Here is a 12,463-nt window from a genome sequence, read left to right on the forward strand (position 1 = left end):
TAGGAGCATTTGGGAGATGATATTCCATCTGCAACAAATTATAACCCATGCTTTTAAATTTATGGCTATAATTTATTGTAATTGTTTTTCACATTTTAGGGAAAAGAAATGTGATGACAGCTGTTCCCAGATTATCAGATTAGATTTTGTGTGATGATATTTACTGCAGACAGAAAACTGAGGGAGAGAAAAAGGCTATATAGGCTGATTAAAAATACTTCACTCATAAACGTTTAGGTTATGATAGAAGACATCCTGTATTTTTCCCTCTTCATTTACACCGTAATACACTTGGAGGAAATCCTGCTAGATAAATTAGGGCATTCCTATTAATATTCTATTAAATGTTATTTTTAAATGGTATGTGGAGAATTTGACCATTGTGTATGGCCACGTGAGGGCGCTGTTCACACAGCAACGGATAATTTCCCGGCGTTATAAAATAAAAATCACCTGCCCTTCTTTAAAAGGGATTTTTTTTTAATACTGAAATCTTAAAAACAGCTGCCCGTAATATTGGAAGGAGTTTATTTTTTTCAATGCGCATAGTCTTGCATTTTACTTTCATTGCCATTTTTACAGGCCAAATGACATAGGATGAAGGCTGTTCGTAACCTGCTGATTTATATATTTTCCACCTATCTCCTGGTTATGTTTGGATTTAATGCTGCCCAAGACTTCTTGTGTTCAACTTTGGTGAAGGGAGTCATTTATGGATCGTATTCTGTAAGTGAAATGTTTCCCAAAAACTTTACAAACTGCACTTGGACGCTGGAAAATCCAGATCCAACCAAATATAGTATTTACCTGAAATTTTCCAAAAAGGACCTTAGTTGCTCTAACTTTTCCCTCCTGGCTTATCAGTTTGATCATTTTTCTCATGAAAAAATAAAGGATCTTTTAAGAAAGAATCATTCTATAATGCAACTCTGCGATTCCAAGAATGCTTTCGTTTTTCTACAGTATGATAAAAATTTTATTCAGATACGTCGAGTATTTCCAACTGATTTCCCAGGATTACAGAAAAAAGGGGAAGAAGATCAGAAATCTTTTTTTGAGTTTTTGGTACTGAACAAGGTGAGCCCAAGCCAGTTTGGTTGCCATGTATTGTGCACTTGGTTGGAGAGCTGCTTAAAATCGGAAAATGGGAGAACAGAATCCTGTGGGATCATGTATACAAAATGCACCTGCCCTCAGCATTTGGGAGAGTGGGGGATCGACGACCAGTCCCTGGTTTTAAATAACGTGGTGTTACCACTGAATGAGCAGACCGAGGGCTGCCTGACCCAGGAGCTGCAAACCACCCAGGTCTGCAATCTTACCAGGGAGGCCAAGCGACCACCCAAAGAAGGTAAGTGCCCAGAGGAGAGAGGGGAGAACAACTTGGGGACGGGTGTGGGGCTCAGTACAGGGTAGGCTGTTTGGGGAATGGAGCTCAACGGTGCTGTTTCAACACTTGGGCTAGTTACTTCTCCATTAATTTTTCATCTTTGGATTTATTTGATTTGGGGTCTTTGCCGAGAGAGAGAGGCCCTCTAAGCTACAGTTGAGGGCATGAGAGCTTTAGAGATGGGACAGTGAGGACAGGAAAACACTACTCAGTCCCACTCCCACACCTCCCCACCTCCCTGCAACATCCAAGAGAAGAGATGAAGAAACCTGCTTGTGCTGGAGGTAGGAAGGAGAGAGAGAGGTGCTTTTTATCACACTGTAGCCCTTCTAGGGCATTTACACAAACACATACACCATAGAGAACGGAATTTGTACACTTTTCTCTGATCCTGGCCAGCACTGATGTTCACTTCTGATTTCAACTGACCCCCATTCACTACCCCTAACATTCCCCACTCCCCATCCCAGTTCCTTGGTAGATTTGAACTTGATGACAGAACTTCATTACTAACTAGCCTGTGCTTTGGTTCCAAATGACCTCCTGACACTAGAACACAAAGTTCTCTCTTCCTCCCTGAAGACCTGGGATTTTGTTTTCAATATTTTGCACATTAAACCCCTGTGAGTTTGTGCTGGTCAGCATGGGACCCACCTGGAAGCTCAATCTCTCAGGGTGGGCTTGGGCTGTGTAGTAATATGTGTGTGTGTGGGGGGGGGGGAGCCTGGAATTGGAATGCACTCTTTGATTTGTGAGATCAACTTAATGAGACTATTGTTGCGGGATGTGTTTAAAATCAGATCCTTTAGGACCGAATTTGCCTCTTGCAAGTTTTGTGTGTGTGTTTTTTTTTTCTCTCCTCTTTGTGGTCCTCTTGATACATGTAAAGAGAGAAGGAGTGTGTCGGAGATGAGCTAGATGGGGAAAAAAAAAATCAGTGCAACGGAAATGCAGAGGGAAGAGTGAAAGTAGAGGAGTGATTTATAGCTTTAGTCCAATCCCCAGTCGGGGAGCAACCAGAGGATTTAAGGTTGTGGATTGGATTTAATAATGCAAGAAAGCATGACATATTTTGAGAAAATGATTTTCCTGTTTGGAAGGTTAATGAATGTGTCTCATTCGTGTGAGGACAGGACTGATATATACTCGTTCTTGCTCCTAAATGCTGCAAGCAGGGAATGTGTTGATTTTTATGCAGGAAATGTTTTCTGAACGCCACAAAGATCCCTGTCTGTGGAAAGGGACAGCCAAGCTCCAGTCCCTCTTTCCTCCTCTCTCCTCCAACAGAAGTTGTCTTTGTGGCCAATATAAAATTGACACGTTGTTGGAGAATTTTCTTTTAGGGTAGCCAAGGTTTTGTAAGAGGAGGGAGGGAGAAAGAGAAGGACTTAACTAGCTTCGTGCTATTTCTTGGCTGGATGCAATTTGGGAGATGAGAATTACAGATGAGCATTGGTACAGGAGAAAAGATAGGTTAGAAAAATCTAAGTGCAGACTAATGGCAGTATGAGGTGAGTGAAGACCCTTAAGATTTCTACAGGTCAGGCCTTCACTAAGAGCCATGACTGAAGAAAACAAAGTGGTTTTAAATTACAGGAGTTCTTTTCTCTAGTAAAAATCCCAGAGAAGCACTTGCAACTGCAGGAATGTTGTTTAACACCATTTAAAACTAATTAGTGTCCCCTAAATAAGAAACTACAGTATACACACAAAATGTCATGCTAGAAACTGGCTAATAGACAATTAACAGCAGAAACTTTTTTTTTAATGTATGTGTATATGGTGTTTGCTTGCTTTAGTAAAATCTACACCATTACTTCTTCCATCTTTAAAATAAAGTTGTCTATTGATAGTAGAAAATGAATCCAACTCTTTTCAATTTTATAAAGGCAGCAAATGGCAAAAGCGAAGTCGTGTCCACAATAGACGTGATTTTTTTTTAGAGTTGAGTCTGTTGATGGTCAGTTAAAGGCAGCAGATGACAAAAAAAAAGTTGTGTCTACAATAGACTAAATTCTTCAGAGATGTTTCTGTTGATGGTCATAAGAGGTCCACGAGGACAGTGCTGGGATTTATTGAGTCTGAATGATCTCAATTTTTTAAATAAATGAATGGAAAGTTGTTTGAGATGTTAAATGTATAAATGAAGTGAAAGTCTGACTGATTCACTGACAGCATGAGAAAGGAATACTTCTATAGACAACTAAATTGTCATATTAAAAATAATAATATGCAAATAATGCTTTTAGGAAAAGTTTATACATATTGAGAACAGATCTAAGCTGCCTCAGTAAGATTTGACAGTCTGCAATTGTCTTCCAAAGATGTGCTCTTTGTTTAGGTGTTTTGAGTCAGAAAGGGAAGGATAAGCAATTCTTGATGACATAATGCAGCCAATGCATTTTGTGAGTAATTGTCCTAAAATATAATAAATACATAAAATACAGCACTTTACTTCCTTCAAAGAAAACCTTTTTTGTTGTCTTGTACTGCAGAAAAGAAATGTGAACATCTATAGATTCTAATAATTTAGTCAGAGTAGATTAAATCCTAAATAGTATATTTGATATAAATGTTGTATAATATAAAAAGATAGTAAAAGACTTCCATTTCAAATAAACTATCACATAACTGTAAGTATAGGGCTTGGGTTTAATCATTACATATTGTTGTGCTACTTATGTATAATTTTATTCCAAGAGCATCTTTTCATTTCATTTCATTAGATTTTAAAAGTATATTTAAAAAATTCCACTTGTATTTTAGATTATATAATTAATTCTATTTCTTAATAGAAAAATGGTCAAAATATCCTGTAGATTATCAAGAGGAATAGGTACCAGATTACCCTCCATAGTTATGAGTTCTTATTTTATTCACTGTAATCAATCCCAGAAGGCTCAAGTAGAAATGTGTATCACATGAATGACATCATAGAAGTGGCACAAATTTGACAAATTAAAAAGTATACAGTTAGTAGAGGCAAATCTTCATTGTTTTATGTGACACTGATGGTGATGACAAGGGTATATCACGTGTTCAGTATTGTGACTGTGCCCAGTGGGATTATCAAACCATGTGTAGAGTATGTAAAATCAAGTTCTCACGAATGGAGGGTTTGTTATAAGATAGGATTTCTACGAGAAAGGTCTTTAATACCGCTTTCATGCCAGGAAGAGTTTCATAGACAGATTTTTATCAAGAATTTCATCACAAAGAAAATTATGACTGTGAAACATCAACAATTACAAATATGATCTTGAATAAATGGTCAAAGTAAATTATTAGATTGATGCCTAATTAAAGAACTTCTAAGTATATTTTTATTGAACACTGTGTTTCACATAGTTTGGATTGACATATAATCTTAGAACCTTAATTTTCATTCCTTCCAATATTTTACAGTCTAAAGTAGTGAACATAAGTAAATCAATATTTTAAAGCCCCTGAAAAACAGAATAATGCCTTTCTTACTCCAAGCAATTATTTAGTTATTTGAGTAAAACAAAACAACCTTTATATATTTATTTATTTATTTTAAGGAAGCTTTTTCTTTTTATTTCTTTTTTAGTATTCCTGTTTACTCATCTTCCCATGAGGTCATCTTCAAGTTTCCTGAGCTCTTTACTACACTGTACCAAAGATAATACTCTTACTAAAGTTAATTTTGTACCCTGATCTATATCCAAAATATAAAATGTGATAGGCAATCTTATTAACCATCATTTCATTTATCATGCATGATGAAAACAGTTTGGACAGAAAAATTTCACAATATGATGGACGTCTAAATCACTTACTATGCAGTCAAAGAACCTTTGTTCCTTATTAACATCAATGGCCCTAGTTATGTGAAGGGAAATGGGGACCCCTGTACAGAATCCTTAAGCTGATTCAGGAAATCTGAACACACAACACATCCACACATACTCACTTGTATTTATACTGCCTCTCCTAATTCTTGAAAGCTACCACCCAAAGGAAGCTCTCACATGTAATTGTGCAATTTAGCCATGTTTACATACTCTTAACTTTTTTTAAATTTTATTTGTGTGTGTGTGTGTGTGTGTGTGTGTGTGTACTGTCAAATCAGATCTGGCTGGTACAGGAGGAGAGTGTTCCTCCTTCTCCAGCAGAGCATCTGGTGGATTTGAACCATGCACCCCTGGGATTACTCTTAACTTTTTAAGGCCCATTTTTGCAGTATAGAACAACTTATCAGCTTGTGTTTCTGTCTCTTTTTTGCCTCTCATTACTTTTTAGTCACCTTTCTACTTTTTACAATTCCACCTTGCTCCCTTTATAAATGATCCCATAATCTCTGAAAGAATACTGTATCTACCATTTGATGAGTCATAGCCTGGCATTTGACTTCACCCTTTTGGTGAGTTCCATAGCTTTTTAAGTTAGAATGTCTAATATATTGAATTGTTTTTTTTTTCCGAGTACATTTCCATCTTCTTCTACCATGCTTTGACATCTCCCAGGACAAGGCAGAGTCTTTAAAATGAGCACAACACTCTAAGCAGGGTTTCATTAAATAATTATTGAAATGAAATTTAAAGGACTAAAATGAAAAACAGGAAAGTAGGAAATAGAGAAATAAAATATGACCCAGAGAATGACAGAAAATATAATGGTAAAGCAGCCATCTTTTATTTTCCCTTTTTGTTTTAAAGGTAAGATGGCTATAATTTATATAATTTCCAATTGCATTAATTCATTATTTACACAGTTCTTGTTTCTCAGCCTATTACTGAATAAAATCTTTAAAAGAACCTGAAGAATGGATTAATGAAGAAATAATCTTAATTTTTATAATTAGGCTTTTAAAAAGTTGATGTTAAATATAATTCACAATATGTGGCTCTCTAGTAAGCTTGCAAATGTCTCTCATTTTTCTCCCCTCCTTTCTTCATTTTACTTATTGTGTTTCTTATTTCTCTTTTCTGACCCTTACATTACTTCTAGTGTAATGGTGTTTTTTGAATCCTTTCTTCTGTGGTTTGATGACAAATACATGCAATCTCTTTCCAAGAAAGAGAAAAATACATAATATTCCCCTATAAAATTTAGTGCTTCTGTTATTTTCTCTTCATTATGATCTATAAATATAGCAAGGGCATATTATTATTATTAAAATTATTGGTTTGCTCAAGTAAATTCATTTTCTTAAATCATTTTAGTATTTATTTCAACTTATGAAGTAGCTTATATATGAATTATTTAAAGAACCAAAACCCAATAACATTATAACTTTTTTATTAAAATAATAAAAGTATTTAGAGGAACATGAAAGTGTAAGAAGATGAAGACGAACATTTAAATATGTGTTTGTGCATTGTGGTCTGAATGCATTCCTGCACCAACATGAATGCTTTAATAGATTTGTTTTCTTCTGAAATTCATAATAGGAATTTGATTTCACTGAAACTCCAGCCTTAAGCATATCTTCATTTTATTTCCTTCTTAGAAGTAATCTTTTGTTAAGCCTTAAAATCAGTTATGATAGCTACATTCATAAAATTAAGATTTTCTTCTGGGTTAGTCACAGATGAGAAGATACATTTTGCCTTTAAATCAAAAGTAAACTTTCATTAAACAATAAGTTTCTTATTGTACTCAAGATTATATTCTGAATCTTGAGATCATGAATCCAGGAGCTATGTTTTAATATTCTTTCCTCTAAATAGTAACGGTTATCTTTGTTACTGCTTTCTTCTTCTCAGATTAGGTAAGTGATGAACTTATTTCAGGTTGGAGGAGAATGACAGTATATATAGGAGTTAATCAAATAGTAAAATTAATAACTTGGAATATCTCAGTTCTTGTCAATTTTTTAAAAAGTTTCTTCTCCAAAATGAAGAAAAATCAGAGCGATACTAAATATCTCCAGGTGTCTTCACTGAAAGAAAAAGAATAATATTTTGGTGTCAGGTAGATTTGGGTCCCTAGCGGTACTGAAACACTTGATGCTGTATTTGGCAAATGACTGAGCTTCACTTGTCAAGAGAATGGCACTAATACTTAACTGTAATGGCTTGTTGTATAATTGTATGTATGAAATACTAGTATACTGCTCAAGTTTATTTTTCTTCTTGTTGTGTGCCATCAAGTTGAAACCCACTGCCTTTTTTGTTTCCTTCACCACCCCCTCCCAACCTTTTGATTGAGAAAACAATTCCTAATTAAGACTGATGTTAAACTTCAGACCTTTATATATTCTTATAAAGTATTATTTGTAAAATGTTTGGCATTATTTTTATAGCCTTTTATATTCACTGTATAATAGCTGATGCTTGATATGATGCCGTTGGAGAAAAGTCAACATTAAAAATACATTGGATTAGCAAAATACTTCTTAATTTTTGTTGTGTTATGTTCTTTAATCAATCTTCCATATATCAGCTCTGCATTCCCTTTTAATTTTGATTCAAGATTTTGTTTTTAATGTTGCTTTTTGGCCAACAGCAGGTGAGAGTGAGAGAGCAAAGCTGCAGAAATTACTCTAGCAACAGAGTAGCTCCTTGGGAACTTTGTGGAGTTCTGAGAACCATTTTACCCAAACTGTTCAAGTGTGCTGTGGGGAGAATTGGATACTCTCATTGTTTTAGAAACATTTTCTTCTTTAGTGTAATATCTATCTCTCTATCTATCTATCTATCTATCTATCTATCTATCTATCTATCTAATACAGGAGGCAGGAGTGTCATCCACGTCTAACTAATAGGCCTCCGGAAACTCTATGAACTTTGATAAATGTCGATAGTTGTAGAAGGGGCTTCAGACCTTTTGTTTATAGCGTTGCTATGAGTCGTGCTTGACTCAAAGGCAATCAACAACAACAACAAACTATCTATCTATTGATCTATTGATCTATCTTTCTATCTTCATTACTGTCAAGTTGGAACTGACGTGTAGCTGACCTGTCAGCAGGTTTTTCAGAGGCTGTACATCACAAGGCGACATGACTAATTCCCCCCCCCCCCCTTTGGAGAAGCTAGTGGGTTTGAAGCGCCTGGCTTTGTGTTGGCAACACAGCTTTAAGCCAGGTAGGCTGCCAGAGCGCCCTATTCATTACTATACAAAATTAACTTGTTAGTAATTTAAAGAATATTGAGTATGTGGCCTGAGAACTGAAGTTTTTTGCATAACACATTTTTCTGAGGAACACAGGCAGTAATTAGGATTCAACACGTTAACAAACAGTTCCAATTTTATGTATGCATGAGTGAAAATATGAATGAATGAAATCAAACAGAAGAATCCTAGTAATTGTGAAATTGAACTTTAGGATATAATTGTGTTTGTTATTACTTTCAAGTCAGAATCTACTCTGAGTTGATCCTCCAGTAAGGTTTCAGAGGCAGTGAATTGCTTGGGAGAGTATCCATCCTTCTCCTGTGGAACAGCTGATGGATTCAAACCATGTGCTTTTGAATTTGCAAGAGCTCCCTTATAATGCTGTGGTTTTTAGGTACTGTGACATTGGAACGGATTCATAGCAAACTTCCAGCAGGTTTTTAGAAGCAATAATCACACGAGAGTACATTTCCCCTCTTTCTCATGTGCTTGGCTAATGGATTTGAACTTTGTGCCTCTGGTTGGTAGTACAGTTTCTTACCACTGAGCCTCTAACTCCATTAAGATGCAGTTGTTGTTATTTTTGTTAGGTACAGTCTGAATATGACTCATGGTGACTGACGGACCGTCTGAAAACTGTGTCTCATCCTGCCCTGTCCTATGCTATCCTCATTTCTGACATACTAGAATCCATTGCTATGGTCACTATGTCAGTCAATCTGGTTGAAGGTTTTCCTCTCTTTTTCTGACCCTCCTTTTTACAGAACATGATATACTTTTCAGAGAATAGTCTCTTATAACAACATGTCCAAAGTATGTGAGACAAAGTTTTGTCATATTTGCCTCCGTGGAGCATTTTGGTTGCTCTTTCTCCAAGAGATAGCTGTTCTTTTGGAAATCCTTGAACTGTTCAGTATTCTTCTGCACTACCAAAATGGAAAGGCATCAGTCCTCATTCTATCATCCTTATTAATTGTCTAGCTCTCAAATGGCCTGAATCAGATGCACCTTAGTCTTCAAACTGATATCTTTTCTACTAAGAATTTGGGGAAGTCAGTTCCTGACTACAAATTGCCCAGTACAGTATGTTTTCTGCTCTCCTGATTGCTGGATGTGGATCCAAGTAAGATAAAATTGTTGACAATTTCAATCTTTTCTCCATCTATCATGATGCTGCTCATCGGCCCAGTAGTGAGGACTTTTTTTGTTTTGTTTTGGGTTTTTTTCTTAATGTTGAGATGCAGTCAGTATTGAATATTATAGTCTTTGATCTTCTACAACAAGCATTTCAGGTCCTCCTCACTTCCAGAAAGCAGGGTTGTGCCATCTGCATGATGCACATCCTTAATTAGTCTACTCTAATGCTGATGACACATTCTTTTTTATAGAGTTAAGTTTCTTGACTGATATTTTCAAGCATACAGGTTGAATTGGTATGGAGAAAAGACTACCCTGATCGTTACCTTTCTTAAAGGAGTTTTAATTTCTTATGATCCACACAGTCAGATTTGTGTGTGTTAGGATACAATATGCTTCAATGTTAAGAATTTTTAAGTTCTTAAGAATGGAATGTTGTTGTTGTTATGTGCCGTTGAGTCATTTGCGGCTCATAGCGACCCTATGTACAACAGCCCTAAACCCTGCTCCAACCTGTGCCAATCACATTGCCTCTGACACACCCATCCCGATTACCCCAGTCACTGAACCAATCCACCTCATAGAGAGTCTTCCCCTCCTGTGCTGTCCCTCTACCCTACCAAGCATGATGTTCCTCTCCAAGGACCTGTCTCTCCTTACAACATGTCCAAAGTATGCCAGATGAAGCCCCAGAATCCTTGCCTCCAAGGAGTAGCCTGGTTTAACCCTCTCTTGGAGGAATCTGTTGGTTTTCCTGGCAGTCCATGGTACATTCAATACTCTTCTCCAGCACCACAGCTCAAAGGCGTCAATTCTCCTTCTATCCTTCCTAGTCATTGTCCAACTCTCTGATGCATAACAAGTGATTGCAAAAACCTTGGCCTGTATCAGGTGGACCTTAGTCTCCAGAGAGACACTAAAAAAAAAATAATTAAAAAAAAGAAGAATTAAATACTCTTAAAACCTATTGTAGGAGAGAGGAACTCTTAGTGAGGCATTTTTCACTGAACTTGAAAGTGCAAATAATATTTCTTTGTGAATCAAGAATTTATTCTTGACACTTGAAAGTTAGGATTCTATATATTTCTCATCTTATTTACATAAAATCTTTACATGATATTTAACTTACCAATTGGGTGTGAGCTGACTGGATTTTGCCTTGTATATAAAAAGACATTTGGGCCTGAGGACTGCAGGCCCTCAGGCCTGGTTTTAATTGTTTTTGGTCAAACATTTTTCTTAGTGGTATAGCACTGGTCTGTCCTTTTTCTGTATTCATGTTGCTGTGATGTTAAACACTGTGACACTAATGTGTCAAATGTGATAATGATTACCCATGGTGCATAGTGTTTGGTGGAAGCTCTCCTTGGAAGCAGGAGTGGCATCCACTTCTGGAAGAGCATGCTTCCCGAAACTTGTATGAACTTGGAGAAATGATGAAAGTTTTATAAGCGTTCAGGTCTTTTGTTCATAGGGTTGCTATGAATTGTTTATGACTTGATGGCACTTAACAACAGCAACAACAACAAGAAGTTAATTTTAGTGAACTCAGGGGGCCTAGTGGCAAGAAGCTACATTACAATCCTGAAGGCACGTAGTTCGAGGCCACCAACAGCTCCATGGGACAAGGATGGGCAAACTCCTCCCTTGTAATTATTTATGTAACTGTTACATTTTATTATTTTATATTAATGTGAAACATTGTGCTCAGTTCAACTTTTGAAGTGAATTTTTATTCATGTGTTTCTTGTTACTGATATTTAATGATGCACATTGCTATTTAATGAATTTTTGTATTTGTAGACGTATTTAACAATCACACATATTTTGAATATGTGTCCATATTACAGTGGATAGAGAAAAAGTAGCTTCTTATTGCCTTTGTGTTTTTGGAGGCATGACTAATACATCAAAATAGATCAAGCTTCTGGTGTGTGAGTCATCTAGGCTGGAGAAGCTGCCCTTTGCATATTAGTGATGATAGACTGTAAGGCCATTTGAATGAAACAGTTTCAAATATTTTGCTCCTTATTATGCAAAAGCAATTTCTGTTTTTAGGTATGTTTTGGAGAAGCATTTTGATGTAGTCAGTCATAGAAATCCATTAAAGAATCATAAAAATGACTCTTGGAAATCTTTTATTGAATTGTGATCAATTGTTTTAGGTCATTGAGCTCCAAAGTACCCCAAAGTTTTATGTATTCACATGTTGACAACAAAATAAAAAATCTTTTTTTAGGATTCCTGGAACCCTGGTGGTGCAAATTATTTGGCCTTCAGAAATGTTTATGATGGAAACCACTCACAGCACCAAAGGTGATGAAAAGGAGCAGATACAATGTGAAGATGGCCAAGTCTGACTTATACCCACTTCATAAAGGGGAACTTTTCTCATCAGTAATACCCATAGGAGCACACAGCTGCTGAGTCAAACAAAGTGTCTGATCTCCCCCCATCCCCCTGGTTGCTGGCCATGCTTCTGCACCTGTTTTCTCCTATCACTGGGTTTGATATTCGTTGTTAACTCACAGACTTTACTCACACTTGTACCAACAATGAGATTTATTAGGGAAATAGATTGGGGAGTTGGAGGAGAAAAGAATATCTTACAATGCAAGTTCAGATTTAGTCCAGTCAAGTTAACAGCAAAACAGTAATTAGTAAAAGTCCTGGTTTCAATTTGTTGTTGTTTGTTATTGTTGTTGTTATGTGCTGTCGAGTCGTTTCCGACTCATAGCGACCCTGTGCACAACAGCTTTAAACCCTGCTCTATCCTGCACCAACCGCACCGCCTCTGACACACCCATCCCGATTACCCCAGTCACCAAATCAATCCATCTCATAGAGGGTCTT

The 12,463-nt window shown here is 36.5% G+C and overlaps 1 protein-coding gene across 1 annotated transcript in view; it reads left to right on the forward strand.

Annotated features, from left to right (window-relative positions):
- Positions 1-597: 597 nt before the first annotated feature.
- The window catches only part of BAI3 (brain-specific angiogenesis inhibitor 3), a 1,132,296-nt gene continuing 1,120,430 nt past the window's right edge, over positions 598-12,463 (forward strand). The window contains exon 1 of the mRNA XM_006899477.1: positions 598-1,351. Coding sequence (XP_006899539.1) covers positions 598-1,351 — 754 coding nt within the window. The remainder of the gene's footprint in view (positions 1,352-12,463) is intronic.

Source organism: Elephantulus edwardii, unplaced genomic scaffold (assembly GCF_000299155.1).
Source record: "Elephantulus edwardii isolate Elephantulus edwardi_28Jun2011 unplaced genomic scaffold, EleEdw1.0 scaffold00258, whole genome shotgun sequence".
NCBI classification, from domain to species: Eukaryota; Metazoa; Chordata; class Mammalia; order Macroscelidea; family Macroscelididae; genus Elephantulus; species Elephantulus edwardii.